We start from the raw sequence: 15,884 nt of genomic DNA, 5'->3' as shown, positions 1-15,884 counted from the left end.
GTTGGAACTTTGAGCATCGGGATCCATAAGTAAAGTCCAGTCCAGAGCAAGCCATCAAATTGCAGCAATCTACACCAGCCCACGGTCTCAAATATCTTTCTCTTGATTTGGTCAGGTTCTGGTCAGCTAATCCCAGTCATTCAAGGTAGGTTAAAATGGGTACCAGCCATAGGCTCGGGAGTTCACACGCCTCCCTGCACTTCTGACCAGCCAGCCCTCTCTCTCTCATCCCTAGCCCCCATGGTCTAGGTTAATGGATGCCCATAGAGCATGTCCAAACTCAGCCCATCTCTTCATTGCTGTGCTTCCCCCACTTACACTCATTGAGAGGACCCAGGTGGTCATCACAGGTGAGTAAACCAAGCTGTATAGTCACCAGCTCCCTTTAACTTCCAGTGCTGGAAGGTTGTTTCTTCCGATAACCCAGGGCCATCAGGTGGATTCCGGCTTATAGCAACCCTATAGGACAGAGTAGAACTGCCCCATGGAGTTTCCAAGGAGTGCCTAGCGGATTCGAACTGCCGACCCTTTGGTTAGCAGCCGTAGCACTTAACCACTACACCACCAGGGTTTCCTTTCTTCTGATGGGCACTGATGGCCTCAGTGCACCCAAAGGCAAACCACTTGCTGGCTTGAAATTCAAAAAGCAAAACAGTCATTTTTTTCCCTTGCAGGTCCTTCCTTCAAATGCAAATCTATTCTCTCAGAAGTTCTGGGTAGGCCTTTGTGTCTTTTCAACTGCAAAATTCCTGGGAGGGGCTCAGGTTGTGGACCTAATGCCAGATATGCTATACACCCGGCTACTGCATTCAAGGAGCCCTGGTGGCGCAGTGGTTTAAGAGCCATGGCTGCTAACCAAAAGGTCGGCAGTTTGAATCCACCAGCCACTCCTTGGAAATGTGGTGGCTTTAGTCCATCCTGCATAGTTGCTATGAGTTGGAATCAACTTGATGGCAAAGGGTTTGGTTTGGTTTACTGCGTTCAAACCAAAAGCCTGTTTCTTTCAGGCAAATTCTAGTTCCCCTTTCAGCATATCCAATCAAGTACTGTTGTCTGAAGGTAGAGTTACATGATCTGTTATCTATAATACTTAATATTCATTTCTATCTATGTCTGCTTCATAACACTAGGTAGGAGAAATATTCAGTAACCACAGTATATTCAAATAAACACATAACCCTTTTAAAAATGTTCCAGTGTCATCTTATCTTCTCCACCCCTCATCTATCTTCCCATTCATATGTATATGGCCTCAGGTCTCTGGCTGGGTAGAACCAGTAAGCCCTGACCCCTTTCAATCATTTTGTTTAATCAACCTGGCTTTTGTCCCAGGCCACTCCAGATGTGGCTTTTCTGCCCTCAAATGCAACATAACATCTCTACTTTTCTTTCAGCCATTATAGGCAACAACAACCAAAGTAACCATCTAAGAGTTAAAAATTTCACTTCCGAAGCCCCTTTGCTCTTTTTCTTACAAAATCTCATGCTTCCATTAGTCTGGAGCCATTGCAACAAATCCCACTTCTGACACCAACTGTAAAAATGGTGTTGGGGTGTCTGATATTCTTGTTTAACTTCACAAAGGGGAAGGAGAATCAAGATCAACAGCCCAAGGCTGATTCCTATGAGGCAGAGGTCAGTCTTGCCTTCACCCTGTAATCTTTTTTACCAATTCTGACACAAACCATCCCTCCATGGCACTTTACTTCTCTGGCAAGTTCGATAATTCATGGCTACATAGAACTCAGAGACAATATTCACAAGTATGGGGTTTATTAGGGAAGTAACAGGTTACAATTCAGTTCAGGAATGCTCAGGATACAGTTCTTCAATCAAGACAGCCTCTTCTCAGCCATGCCCACAGGCAGGCCTCTCTCTGGCCCTCAGCCTCTGCCCCATTTGATCAAGTGTTACAAAGTTCTTTTAGCTCTGCTGTAAGTGCCCCCAAGGCACCCCATTCCGCCAGTAAGCCTCAGACTGAAGGCATTCAAATTCACCTAGCTCCACCAAGTGCCTGTAGGCACATACTCTGCCAGTGAGCCTCCTGCCCAAAGGCACTCGGCTTTCTCGCTTCGTGGGACCAGAACCACACCATGCTGTCTCCTATTCTCCTGCCTTTGCTGCTGCCATTTCTCTGCCGCTGCTTCTCACTGTCTTTGGTGTTTACAGCTCTCTGTCTCCTGGTTCCAGGACATCCTCAGCACAGAGAACCTGGGTCCAAAGGATACAGTCCACTCCTGGTTCTTCTCCCTTGGTGGTGTTGAGACCCTCTCTTCCCACCTCTGGGATGGCTTATTTTAAGCCTAGTGGGATGGCAAAACTAACCAATCCCCTCATTATGGTTCCATACACCTTACTTGCATGGTCCCACCCAATCATGTGTGGGAGTCACAAAAGGTATGGCTAGAAGGGCCACATTAAGTAATCCACAGCACTGCAAGGATACAGGAAAATAAAAAAGGAAAAATAGACTCTAAGAATGTCACTACGTAACTTCTTTCTCTGACCTTCCTTTAATAAAACATGTCTTTGAAAGAGAACACATTAGCTTCAAGTTTAGGAGCAAAAAAAACTTATACTTTAAGTTGCTCTCTGTAGTCATATATATACTTATAAGTATGTATTACACATATACTTTTTCAGAAAGTTTAGCAACTTGAGATAATCAACTTATTTTAGAACATTCAAAATATAACATCATGGCCAGATAATTCCCAATGTATGGCAAATATATAAGGAGTAAACACATCAGAATTCTTACATAATATTTTACATTTCTGTTTTAAACAAGAAAAGTATCATTAAATAATGACTTTGTTTATATATTAAACACGGTCCCTGGCACGTTGCTAGCAATCAAATTACAAGTATTATTATCACTTTCTGCCCATGATTTAGGGGACACGCTGGTCCAATAAATTGACCAGAGTGGCAAGGAACATGGTATAAAAAAACTTAGATGAGGTCTATGGGCAAGGCCTGCACAGCACATTAATAAAAAAGATATCTTGGGCAACAGGGTACCAAGGAAAAAAAAAAGTAAGATTGTAACAATGTGTTCAACACATACCAGAAAGGAGGCACCCTCACCAGAGAGTGCTGAATCCCTGAAGTTTCACCTAAACAAAGAAATTTTCTGGTTACAATTTTGCTTTTGCATATATTTTCCTAGAGGGAGGGAATGTGCCAACAAGTTAACTTGAGGAGTCGTGTCACCTTCTCCATTATACTTCCCAATGTTGTTGTTATGTTGTCATGTGCTGCTGAGTCCTTTAAGACTCATAGCAATTGTTATGGATTAAATTGTGTCCCCAAAAAATGGGTATCAATTTGGTCAGGCCATGATTTCTAGTATTGTGATTGTCCACCATTTTGTCATTCGATATGATTTTCCTGTGTGCTAAATCCTGCTTCTATGATGTTAATGAGGTGGGGAAGGTGGCAGTTATATATATTAATGAGGCGGGACTCAATCTACAAGATTGGATGCATCTTGAGCCAATCTCTTTTGAGATATAAAAGAGAAGCAAGCAGAGAGACAGGGGGACCTCATACCAGCAAGAAAGCAGTGCCAGGAGCAGAATGTGTCCTTTGGACCCAGGGTTCTTACGCAGAGAAGCTCCTAGCCCAGGTAAAGACTGAGGAGAAGGCCCTTCCTCCAGAGCTGACAAAGAAAGCCTTCTCGTGGAGCTGATGCCCTGAATTTGGACTTCCAGCCTACTAGACTGTGAGAAAATAAATTTCTCTTTGTTAAAGCCATCACTTGTGGTATTTCTGTCACAGCAGCACTAGATAACTAAGACAGCAACCCTATGTACAACAAAAAGAAACACTGCCTAGTCCAGGGCCATCCTCACTTCCCAATGTAAATTACAAAAATGACACTCTGCTGTACATTTCAATCCACTGTGGGCTGGTCAGTAAACTCCCCAGAGCACAATCATCTGTTGTTGTTAAGTGGTATGGAGTTGGTTCTGACTGATAGTGACCCTATGTACAACAGAACAAAATACTGCCTGGTCCTGCACCATCCTCATAATCGTTATGTTTGAGCCCATTGTTGCAGCCACTGTATCAATCCATCTTATTGGTGGTCTTTCTCTTTTTCACTGACCCTCTACTTTACCAAGCATGACGTCCTTCTCCAGGGAGTGGTCCCCCGATAACGTGTCCAAAGAATGTGAGACGCAGTCTTGTCATCCTTGCTTCTAAGAAACATTCGGCCTGTATTTCTTCCAAGACAGAGTTGTTCGTTCTTTTGGCAGTCCATAGGTTATTCAATATTCTTCACCAACACCACAATTCAAAGGTGTCAATTCTTCTTAGGTCTTCCTTATTCATCGTCCAGCTTTCACATGCATATGAGGTGACTGAAGACACCATGGCTTGGGTCAGGCACACCTTATTCAAAGTGACATCTTTGCTTTTTAACACCTTAAAGAGGTCTTTTGCAGCAGATTAGCCCAATGCAATGCAAGTTGTTTGATTTCTTGACGCTGCTTCCATGCGTGTTGATTGTGGATCCAAGTAAAATGAAATCCTTGACGACTTCAATCTTTTCTCCATTTATCATGTTGCTTATTAGTCCCGTTTGAGGATTTTTGTTTTATGTTGTGTATAATCCATACTGAATGCTGTGGTCTTTGATCTTCATCAGTAAGCGCTTCAAGTCCTCTTTACTTTCAGCAAGCAAGGTTGTGTCATCTGTATATCCCGAGCTGTTAACGAGTCCTCCTTCAATCCTGATGCCCTATTCTTCAGTTACCTAGATGAAAAAATTCTAGTTCCTGGGCCCATGAAGTAGAGAGCAAGACTGGCTCACAGTGACCAATGATGGAATTGCCCTGTAATCTCACCTTATGTACCAGCCACAATTCCTGTGGTTCATCATAAAGACAATATAAGGAATATGTATTTTCTCTGACACCATTCTGAGCTTTCATGTTCTTTTTTAATATTTCAGATTTTATCTTTAACAGTTAAAATAATTTGCATCCATCCTATATCCATTTTCCTTATAAGAGAAATTCATTTTAGTTCAATTCTATTGTTCCAGACTTATGGGGTCAAAAAAAAAAAAACAACAACTTAGAAATATCAGCCAACTTCCTTGTTTTTATTAAATAGTTATCAATGACACATGTATTGTTCTGTCAGTGGCGTTTGAGTTCTGAGTAACAATATACACATCAGAACAGCTTTTACATGAGGAAAGCTGCAATGAAAAGTACCCAGTGCCTGGCCCACTGAATGTGGAGTGTGCCAGTAACGGGGAGCCCTGGTGGTACAGTGGTTAAGCACTCGATTGCTAACTGGATGTTCTGCAGTTGGAACCCACCAGCTGCTCCGTGGAAGAAAGATGTGGCAGTCTGCTTCTCTAAACATTACAGCCTTGGAAACCCTATGAGGCAGTTGTACTCTGTCTTATAGGGTCACTATGAGTCAGAATCAACTACACAGCAATGGGTTGGGGGTAACAATTATTAGTGATGAACTGGATTAGTGATGACTGGAGTTTTTTTAAATTACAAAATGGCAGGAAGGGGTGGACTAAACACAAAAAGCTGGGAGGTAAGACAGGAAAAGCCCATAAACTGGTACTAAGACAGAGGCTGGTCATTAACATAGCAGCAGCAGCAGCAGCTATATCACATTTCATAGTTTCTAACAATTCTCCTACATTAGACCTTACGACAGAAGACTAATGGCAAACTGTCAATAATAAAATATATTTTATAGTACTTTAATCACAGATAGGGAGTCCCTGCGTAGCACAAACGGTTAAGCACCCGACTACTAGCCCAAAGGTTGGCATTTCAAACACACCCAGAGGTGCGTCAAAAGACAGGTCTGGCGATCTGCCTCCAAAAGGTCACGTCCTTGAAAACCCCATGGAGCAATTCTTCTCTGCACGCATGGGATTGCCATGTGTCAGAATCAACTTGACGACAACTAACAACAACAAAAATTATAGACATGCATATGAATCTTAATATGGCAGAATCGTTATATATGATATAAATACAAAGTTTTGAAAGTAAACATACTAAATCATAATTTTTTAAATACATACTTTCTATTCAGAATTTCAGAACTTAGATACAGTACATTTTTATTAAAGCATAACATACGCATAGATTTCTTTTTAATTAAATAAAATTGCTGTCATGAGCATGTAAATATGCCCCAGTAGAGGCTGGGTTGTGGTTTAAGGAAACAAAAACATTTGTTCAGCACTCCAGCACTCAAATCCTTCTTAGAAACAGACAGGTTACAAATAATAAAGGACTAAATACGTATAAGTAATTTAAGACACTACAAATGACACTTGAACACATCTTTTTATTATATACTAAATTTAAAAATACAAATCTTATTAAAAATGCTTATCAAACTTTGTATACATAAGTACTGTCAAATACTATTGGATTATGACATTATACACATTTGCTAAGGTTAATTAGAAACAGAACAAAGTAACATTACTTTGCTGATAATGAGTTTCAGAAGTCAAATATTTTAAAGTTTGGCAACTGTGAAGTAGTGATCTGCACAGGAAAATGTTTGCAGAGGTAAAAGAGTTAAAAAAAAAACAAAAAACGGAATAATGCAGATATTTCTGCCCTAAGTGTTAATAACTAGATTTCTTCCTCATCCTCTTAAGTGTCACTATAACAAAAATTAAAGTGCACAAGACCACCAGGAAAACTTGTTTTGGTTATACCCTAACCATACATTACAGCCATCGTGTTGTGCTGCCATATTGAGGGTTTTGACTCTTTTAACGGCTCCTGAGGCTTTGGAAGTTAATTTTGAATGTGGCGAAGGGAAAGGAGGCCAACACTTTCTAAATTGCACCAAATGGCCTTAAAGTGTAAAAACACTGAAGATAAAAATACTAATTTGGGAATAGATTCAAGGAAGTTATCCCTGTCTATTTCGCCCTAGGAATAAAATTAGAATAAAGACCTAGCTTTACCTCTGGAAAAGGCTTACTTAAAATCTGTTCCAAAAGATCAGACATGTGCAGCAAGCACACAATACTGTCAGTTACTGCCCACCATTTATATGCTGCATCATAAATGCCAGGCATAAATACCTGCTCTCTACAGGTTCACAAGAAATACAGGTACTACAGAAGCATGTCATTACTTGACACTAACTTTACTAATTAACATTATAATTTGTAAAAAATAGGTCACCACCATACAATCAAAAAAGAGGAGAAGGAAATCTGCTAGTCTACAAAAGTGCTCCTTTTAGCTTTCAAACCCAATAGCTTAATTTTGGGTAAAACAAGATTGTAAAGTAAAACCATCAGTTCTAAATAAGCTGATGATACCATATATACATACGCAAACATATTATATTTAAATTTCAATGCCGATTTCATACTAATGTACTAGTACAAACCATTTACAGGAAATATTTCATCAGGCTTATTTACAAACACACAATGAATGACAAAGATACAGAAAATTTTAAAAATTGCTGATAACTGCAGCCATTTAGCAACATAGTTCACTAAAGATAAGACAAATTTGCATAATTTAAAAAAAAGAAAAAAGTTTAGTAAGAAACTCTACCACATATATCTATTGGTCACTGGACCTAACAGACAAATAAATGTAATGATCATGATTAAACTTTTATTACTGTTTCTTTTAATAATGTATCAATATGAGGTCTACTTAAAGCACTACCTACAAATACATATCCTCTCACAATTCAATGAGAATATTAAATTATTCAATACATTTTTTACTCTTGTGGCACATCACACTTGGTAACACTAATAAGGTAGATTTAGATAACACTTAAATCATGATTACGAGTGTTTAATTGAATATTTTCCTTTCTGTAGCTGTGAAATGTAAAGCTTAGATTTGCTTCCATCAGGCCTCTTAAACCAAACTTCATCATGGTTAATTGTTGTAATTACAGCACTAAAAGGAGAAGGAAAAAAAAAAAAAAAAGAATGAATGAACAAATTACAATATGCCTCCTCTGCTCATTTTAGAGTACTAACTATAAAACCAAATGGTAAGGGAAAAAAAAAAAAAGGCTGAGCTACAGCAGCAGATTCAGATACGTAACTGTCATTTACCACTATGCTGCACATTCTACAACACTTAAGAGGTAATTTCCTTTTTTTGCTTAATAGGATTGGGAAAATTTACTTTCTATTAGACCTATTAAATGTACATTATTCCTACTCCATCTCCACCAACCCCCCCTCCGGCAAAAAAAGAGAGAGGAGTTAAAACCACCTACTTACGTGGTACTATGCCTCCAAATCATAACAGCCCAGCTCTGATCCCTTTCCCATCTATGGTGCTCGTATGAATTTTTCTGACACAGCTAAACTTTACATATAAATGTTTTTGAAAATCAATTTGTGTTTAATCCTCTTTATCCTATTTCATCTCTTTTTACAATCTCTTTTATGCTATGTAGTACTAAAAATGTCACAAAAGCAGAAAAAAAAAAAAAGAATCCAGGGGTATCATATACAATCAAATTCAATGAGCTTCCATGAAAAAAAGTTAATATACACAATGCTCCTGGTATCCTAAAAATTTAAAGATGAAATTAAAACCTCTGTATTTACAAAATGATTATTCTAGCCTAAACCTAAATGCTTTATATACCACAAATTCCTAGAAAAAAGTATTTTCTTACTGCAGAAGGTTACTGCTCTGAGAGTTACATCTTAAACTATTGAAGAACAAAACCAGTGATTAACATTAATATTTTCCAAAGGCCACAAGCAATAAAACTTAGAAGGCTATATAATTATATACACTTTATTTAGGCCTAGCCTTTTAAAGCAATTTTCAATTTTCAAGTCATAATTTAATTACTGTTCCTTTAAGGTTTTCATTAATTTTCCTTTTCTTTCCTACTGTAATCAAAAATTATCTTCTATCCAAAATGCTGTAATACACCCAAAAAGTTAAGGATTAATTTGTACCAAAAATTTGTACTAGCTTGGTTTAAAGGTCATTATATTCAGTGGTAACAAGCCATCTACTATAAGAATTAACAAGTAGGATTATTTAGCTGGCTAAATAATTCTAACATTTCAACTTGTATTTGTTTATGTTCCACAACTTAATATGTAACTCTGGTGTATAAATATTAATACCGGCATATACACATGTTAGTCAAATGATATGTTAAGTGATAAAAAGGATCTATAGCAACTAATGATGCACTGTGAACGCACTATGGAAGCGGCATTTATTGACAACGATATTGTAAACTATAATACTGAGTAACACTGAAATGATAAAGGCTTTTTACCTCGTAGGACATTCATCTTTTTTATCAATACATATTGTTTGTCCACGTATATACCAGTCACCATCATAATACAGTCTTCCTTCTTCAGACCTAGCACTGTGCAGATGTTTTTCCAATTTCACAGGTGCTAAAGGGATCAGTTCAAAAACTGTTATATTAATAAAACATTGTCAGAAGAACAAAAGGGTTAGAACATTAAGAATTAACATTAATCCACCCATAAATGTGAAAAAAACATCAAAAATATTTTTTAGATAACAAAATGTAATAAAAACAAGAGAATTTTATTTCTTACATTCTTTTATATAATCCACTAAGTTTTTAATATAACTGTCAAACAAAACTAAGCAATGAACATCAAATCATCAGTTGACTGGACAAGTACCAGAGGGAAGGTACGTACAATATCAATTACTAGTGTCAATTTTAACTAGGATTTAAAATTTCAATCGCCACATTTCCACCGAAAATTATATTTCTCACATTTTCTCCCCTGCAGGCCTCTGACAGGGTCCTGGTGGCAGAGTGGTTAAGCATTTGGCTGTTAACCAAAAGGTCGGCAGTTCAAATCCACCAGCCACTCCCCGGAAACCCTATGGGGCAGTTCTACTCTGTCCCATAGGGTCACTATGAGTCAGAATCGACTCCATGGCAATGGGTTTTGTTTTTTGGTTTGGCAGGCCTCTGACACTTCCAAAGAAGCAGGGTTTAATGCAGATTCCAAGAGTTCGCCAGGCTTTTGATTCTAAAGAGGGAGTTGTCCTAAGTAGGACTTCCATTTTTTAAACCCTAAAAATGGTCTGGCATAAGTCAGATAAACTCACACAGAAAAAGAAAAAGTTCTTTATGGCAGCACATTGTCAAAAGCATACCATGAACTAAGTACTTCTTCAGCATTCCAATGTCACTGCTTCAAAGGTCTTCCCAACCACCCTACCCTCTCCTCAACTCATCTTCATCACACCCTTATATTCCCTTCACAGCAATTGCTACAATCTGTAATTATCCTGTTAATTATTCGTTTACATATATTATTCTGCCTCTCCCAGAGAGGTTCCAAGACAGTCCAGGAGGTCCAGCTCTTTCATCATTGCATCCTCAGAGCTTAAAATAGTGCCTATTGGTATGTAAAAAGTGTTCAGTAAGTATTCATTCATATGCTTATACAACAAATATTTTCTGAGCACTTCCTATGCATGAGAAACTGGGTGCTGGGGATAAAAGTGACTAAAAGATGTGGCTCAGAACCTTGCGATGCCTTGGTTATGGCCTTGGTTAGGACAAACAAGTATACAATAAATAAATAAATAATTGTGGTGAGTGCTATGAAGAAAGCAAATAGGATGTAATGCTAAAGATAATGGGATTGGGGGCAATTAAATAGGATAATCGTACTCTCAGATGAATCCATGACCCCCCAAAAATGTTAACAACCACTGCTCTAGAGATTTAGAAAGTTGCCCTTCCAGTTAATTTCCAAGGGAAATACTTTAATAAAATATTGCTGGAATTTCCTGATGTGATATAAAGTTAAAGATAAATGGAAATGTCTCTTACAAATTACTATATCTGTTGAAATGTGACTAGAAATTCCGTTTCTAGTATCTAAAACATGTTTTTTTAAAGAACCTAGTTTGTTTCCCCAAAAGCACAACAAAACAAAACAAAACAAAAACAAACTTAGTTTGATTGCTCTTAGATGGGTTAGGAAATCTCACCTATAGTGAGAGAAGGCAAAAACAAAGAAACTTAACCCAGACAATAACATCCATCACTACCTAGGCAATGATTTTAGACCTTTAAAAAATACCAAGACATGATAGGTTGATGTGAATTTTACTAAGGTATACCTTAGTAAATTTTAGTAAATATTAAACAAAAAAAAAACCCCATTGCCATCAAGTCGGTTCCAACTCATAGCTAGTAACCCACCCCCAATAAAAACCCAGCGCTATTAAAAGTGGGTAAATGTCTTGATGGATTCCACTGCCAGCATTGTAATCTCTTTCTTCAGAAAAATGCATGTACAGAGAAAATTCTGCATACAATTTCTAAGGGTTCACAGATTCCCTGAAGCCAATCCATGGACTCCAAAGAGCTTCCCAAGTGGATCATTGGGCCCATAAAGAACATTAAATAAATACTTTTTGAATTACTGATCCATTATTAACAATAATAATGTAACTGAAACAGTGAAAGAAGAAATTTTGAAACTTTTATATGATGTAAAAGACTCCCTAAGAATACCTCATACTTTCAGGTGTTCACAGATGAAATGAAGCTACTGATGGAAGAACTCTCTAGTATGTACATGACTTAAGTGATTCAATAAACCTCCCTAGATAAGATTTCTGAATTCAAACTAAATGACTTACGTTCTGTTTTCACTCTGTGTGGACCCAATGTAGCCATTGCCTTAATAAAAAAAAAGAAGTTGCCTCAGTTCATAGATCGAAAATACATATTGGTATATACTTAATATATATAACATTCCCGATCAGCTCAATAACAAAGACAATGAAATATAATCTTCAGCTGCCTTAATAAATTTTTTGTCTAAGACCATAAAGGTCCCTAGGTGGCATAAATAATTTGCACTCGACTGCGAACCTAAAGGTTGGTGGTTCAAACCCACCCAGTGGTACTGCAGAAGATAGGCCTGTTATTTGCTTCCATTAAGACTGCAGCCAAGAAAACCCTATGGAGCAGTTCTACTCTGTAACACATGGGGTCGCTATGAGTCCATATTGACTCAATGGCAACTAACAACAACAAAGATCATAAAAAAATGTATATAAAGAATAACAATTTCTCCTACACGTTATCAATACCTGAAATAATATCTAAAGGTCAACTAAGAGGTTTCTAAAAAAAGGAAAACAAGTCTCCACTTTCCAACAAGCACAGAAAATCCTATCATTCTTGAATGTTTAATGATATATTACAAGACAAAATAAGGATTCAAATATTCACTTTTGTTCATTCAACAAATATTTATCAAGTGCTTTCTAAAAGTCAGGACTGGGCTAAGCACTAGGCATAGAAATGCTGATTTATTACTATTTTTGGGCAACCTAAGTGTGATGGTTAAGGTTGTGTGTGTCAACTTGGCTGGGCCTTGATTCTCAGTGGTTTGGCAGTTATGTAATGATGTAGTCATTATCCATTTTGTGATATAATGAAATCAACCTCCATGATGTGATCTGATATGATCAGCCAATCAGTTGTAAGGGGAATTTCCTTGAGGCTGTGGCTTGCATTCAATATATATAGACATTCTGGCAAAGCTTGCAGGCTTTTGCCCACTCTGGATCATGCATCTGGACTGTCATCATCTGACCTCTGGTTCTTGGGACTTGAGCTAGCGACCTGCTATATTGCCGGCCGATCTTGGGATTTGTCGGCCTCCACAACCTGTGAGGCAGGAGCCTGCCCTCTTACCTACCAATCATGTAGTCATCAGCCTCTGAGCCTGTGAGCCAGCAGCCTGCTGTCTGAACTGCCGATCTTCAGTTTGTCGGCCCCTACAGCTATATGCGTCAGGAGAAGCCTCCAGCCTGATGCCTGACCAAGGACTTGGGACTTGTCAGCCTCTACAACCGTGTGAGCCGTTTCCTTGAGATAAATTTCTCTCTCTCTATCAATGTATATGTATGTGTATGTATATAAATACACACACACACCCCTCACAGGTTTTGCTTCTATAGAGAACTCAGCCTAAGACACTAAGTAAATGTTTTTCTGGTCTCTGCATAAATTATTAAGTACATTATTAGAGAAAAAAATATATATAGTCAAACTGTTGACGTGTCTTTAATTCTTAAAATATTCTTGCAGTGCTCTGTTATCTGTAATAACTACCTTGGACAGAATATCATAAAAATAAAGCAATTTCATAATCATATTTTGATGTATTAGTGAAAAAAACATGAATTTTTAAAAAGTAGATTACAAAAACATACTGTGTTCCACTGATGTTTAATCATACCTTCCTAATTGTTGTCCAGTCTTCAAGAATATCAAGATCTTGAAGCATATAAACTATATATGGACGTTGAAAAGTCAAGGCAATGTAGCTGTAAGAATATCACACTTTGAATTATATTTCCAAAGTTCTATTGTTCAGAGAATGAAACAATGGTTTATGGACATAATCCTCTGGTATGCTGAATTCTGACTTAAAATTATTCTTCAAAAAACTTAGTACCAGGGTAAAACACTCCAGTCTCCAGATGCCACAAACCATGTTTCCTCAATTCTATGGTATCATTGATTATAAGATATACCACCAACCTAATCACTGGTTTGAGGAGGGGGGAAAAATGGTGGGGGCAGGGGGATGGTACTATAGGGAATGCCAAGACTGAATGCACACATTGATTTAAAGGCACTCCAATTTCAGAGGCATTAAACATGTTTTTAAAAAAGTACATATGAAAATTGGACAACCATGCTATATACTAACCAGCTGTTTTACATCGAAGCCCTTGTGAGCTATAAATTCACATTAATTTTCAAAGTTGAGATTGTGATTAAATCTCTACCCCTTTCCCACACCTCTTATCCAAAGTCTGTGTGTCTGCCTTCAGGTTTATAAATCACCTATTGCCTGTTACACAACCATGCAAATGAAGTCAATGTGTACTAATGAAAGTTACGAAGGTATGCACGATGCAAAAAAGTACATAAATGCAAAGAAAAAAACCCAGAAGATTTGGAAAAGGATATCTGATACAACAACTGGCTTCTTTTTGTCAGGACTGAAAGGATCCTTCCTCTTTTTTCTTGACTGAAGTTCATCATTCCATAACTCTGCCAAGTAAATAAAACACTAAGTATTAGCTGATTTCTGGCAATCAAAGGGGAAAAAAGAACTAGATAATTTCATCGTGGCTATTTGTTTTTACATTAGAAAGTTCATTAGCAGCTATGTATATACACATAAAACTATCTAATTTCTTGGGCAGCTATACACTTCTGATTTTTCCTCTCCCTTTGATAAAGCGAACATAACTTGCACTTCAGGCAGCATAGTGTCTAACACCTAACGAACATATGTCAGGCACTTGTGTAAGCATATATTACATGCGTTGTTTCACCTAATACTCAAAGCTACCTAGGAAGTAAATATTCTTATTACTTCCATTTTACAGATGAGGAAATCTAGTAGGTGATGGAGCACCCATGTCAGAGCTCAGCTTATCGGACTCTACTATGCCTACTCTATATCAGAGACATGAAATTTATGACAGATAAAATAAAACATATTCAAGAACAGTAGGATACAGTAAACCTTCCACCCAACACTGAAAACTTTTCCATAATATCCAAGAAAAAACCAATATCATATTGGTCTGATCTAATTATTGAAAAGTGTTTCCTTTCTCTGAGACAAAAATCTACCTCCCTGTAATTTCTATCCATTTGTTCTAGTTTCGCTGGCATAACTGGATATCCATCTGCAAAAAAATGAAACAAGACCCATACCTCACTCCATGCACAAAAACGAGCTCAAAATGGATCAAAGACCTAAATAGGAAATCTAAAACAATAAAGATCATGGAAGAAAAAATAGGGATAATGATAGGAGCCCTTATACATGGCATAAACAATATACAAAACATTATTAACAATGCAGAAGAAAAACTAGATAACCGGGAGCTGCTAAAAATCAAACATCTATGCTCACCCAAAGACTCCACCATTTGCCCTAGTTAGTTTAGAGCCAAAGAGGAAAGTTTTTATTCCTTCTTCCACATGACAGCCTTTCAAGACTTAGAGGGAACAACATACACTGTAGCTGTCTTCCAGTACTATTCTAACAGCTGGCTTCTGACACACTTCTATTTTGTTCCTTTTCACGTGTTCTATTTTCTTGTATCTTTTTAAAGTGTGAGTTCAGATCAAAGTAATATTCACAACCACATCAAATTCTTTAAAAGCTTTCCCTTTTTCCTGTTCATTAGTACACTTTATTTACATGCCATTATTAACATTAGGAGATTTAGGTATTTCAAGATACTATAGTAAACCAAAGGTTTGGCGTCACTCAAACTAAATACCACAATCACATCATCCCTTACCTGAGGTAATATCAATGCTGTGCCTATCCTCTTCAAGCCTTCTTATCTTCTCCTCTAGTTCACTCTGGACTGTATCATATAACAAAAGCTTTTCACTCTGAAAAAAAAATAGATCACACGTAAGAAGAAAGAAAAAAGTACTAAATAACTTACTGTTAAAGTACTTTAATATATGATGCTTTTGTGTTCACTCTTTTTAGTTCAACTTGAAAATTTTAATGAAATGTCAAATATATGAAAGAAGTAAAACTAGAAAATATAGATTCTAAATACAGATTTAACTATATGAAATTAAATTATGTTTAAAAACATTCAAATTTACATGTGATAAACAAGGAGGTAAATATTTACTTTATAAAACTCACAGAAGCTCCCATGTCCCTCTGCAAATATACGCAGGTCCCACCTGTCTCTGTAATGGAGAACCCATCCTATGAAGTGCATCATTATAAAATGGATCATATTTTCTTTTAAAAACAATAATTGGGTCTTTAT

At 37.3% G+C, this 15,884-nt stretch overlaps 1 protein-coding gene across 2 annotated transcripts in view; it reads right to left on the bottom strand.

Moving 5' to 3' along the window:
• Positions 1 to 711: 711 nt before the first annotated feature.
• BRMS1L (BRMS1 like transcriptional repressor) overlaps positions 712 to 15,884 on the bottom strand; it is a 48,235-nt gene continuing 33,062 nt past the window's right edge. Inside the window, exons 5-10 of one of the 2 annotated variants that reach the window (XM_010588594.3) lie at positions 15,390 to 15,486; positions 14,035 to 14,118; positions 13,295 to 13,359; positions 11,682 to 11,721; positions 9,307 to 9,454; positions 712 to 7,946 (exon numbers count right to left, since the gene is read on the bottom strand). In XM_010588594.3, the coding sequence (XP_010586896.1) occupies positions 7,829 to 7,946; positions 9,307 to 9,454; positions 11,682 to 11,721; positions 13,295 to 13,359; positions 14,035 to 14,118; positions 15,390 to 15,486 (552 nt within the window). In that variant the 3' untranslated portion in view covers positions 712 to 7,828. The remainder of the gene's footprint in view (positions 7,947 to 9,306; positions 9,455 to 11,681; positions 11,722 to 13,294; positions 13,360 to 14,034; positions 14,119 to 15,389; positions 15,487 to 15,884) is intronic. The other variant, XM_003408875.4, reaches the window with a different exon arrangement.

Source organism: Loxodonta africana, chromosome 10 (assembly GCF_030014295.1).
Source record: "Loxodonta africana isolate mLoxAfr1 chromosome 10, mLoxAfr1.hap2, whole genome shotgun sequence".
Taxonomy (NCBI): domain Eukaryota; kingdom Metazoa; phylum Chordata; class Mammalia; order Proboscidea; family Elephantidae; genus Loxodonta; species Loxodonta africana.
The sequence above is the reverse complement of the archived record's forward strand: the minus strand, read 5'-3'. Positions and strand labels throughout refer to the sequence as shown.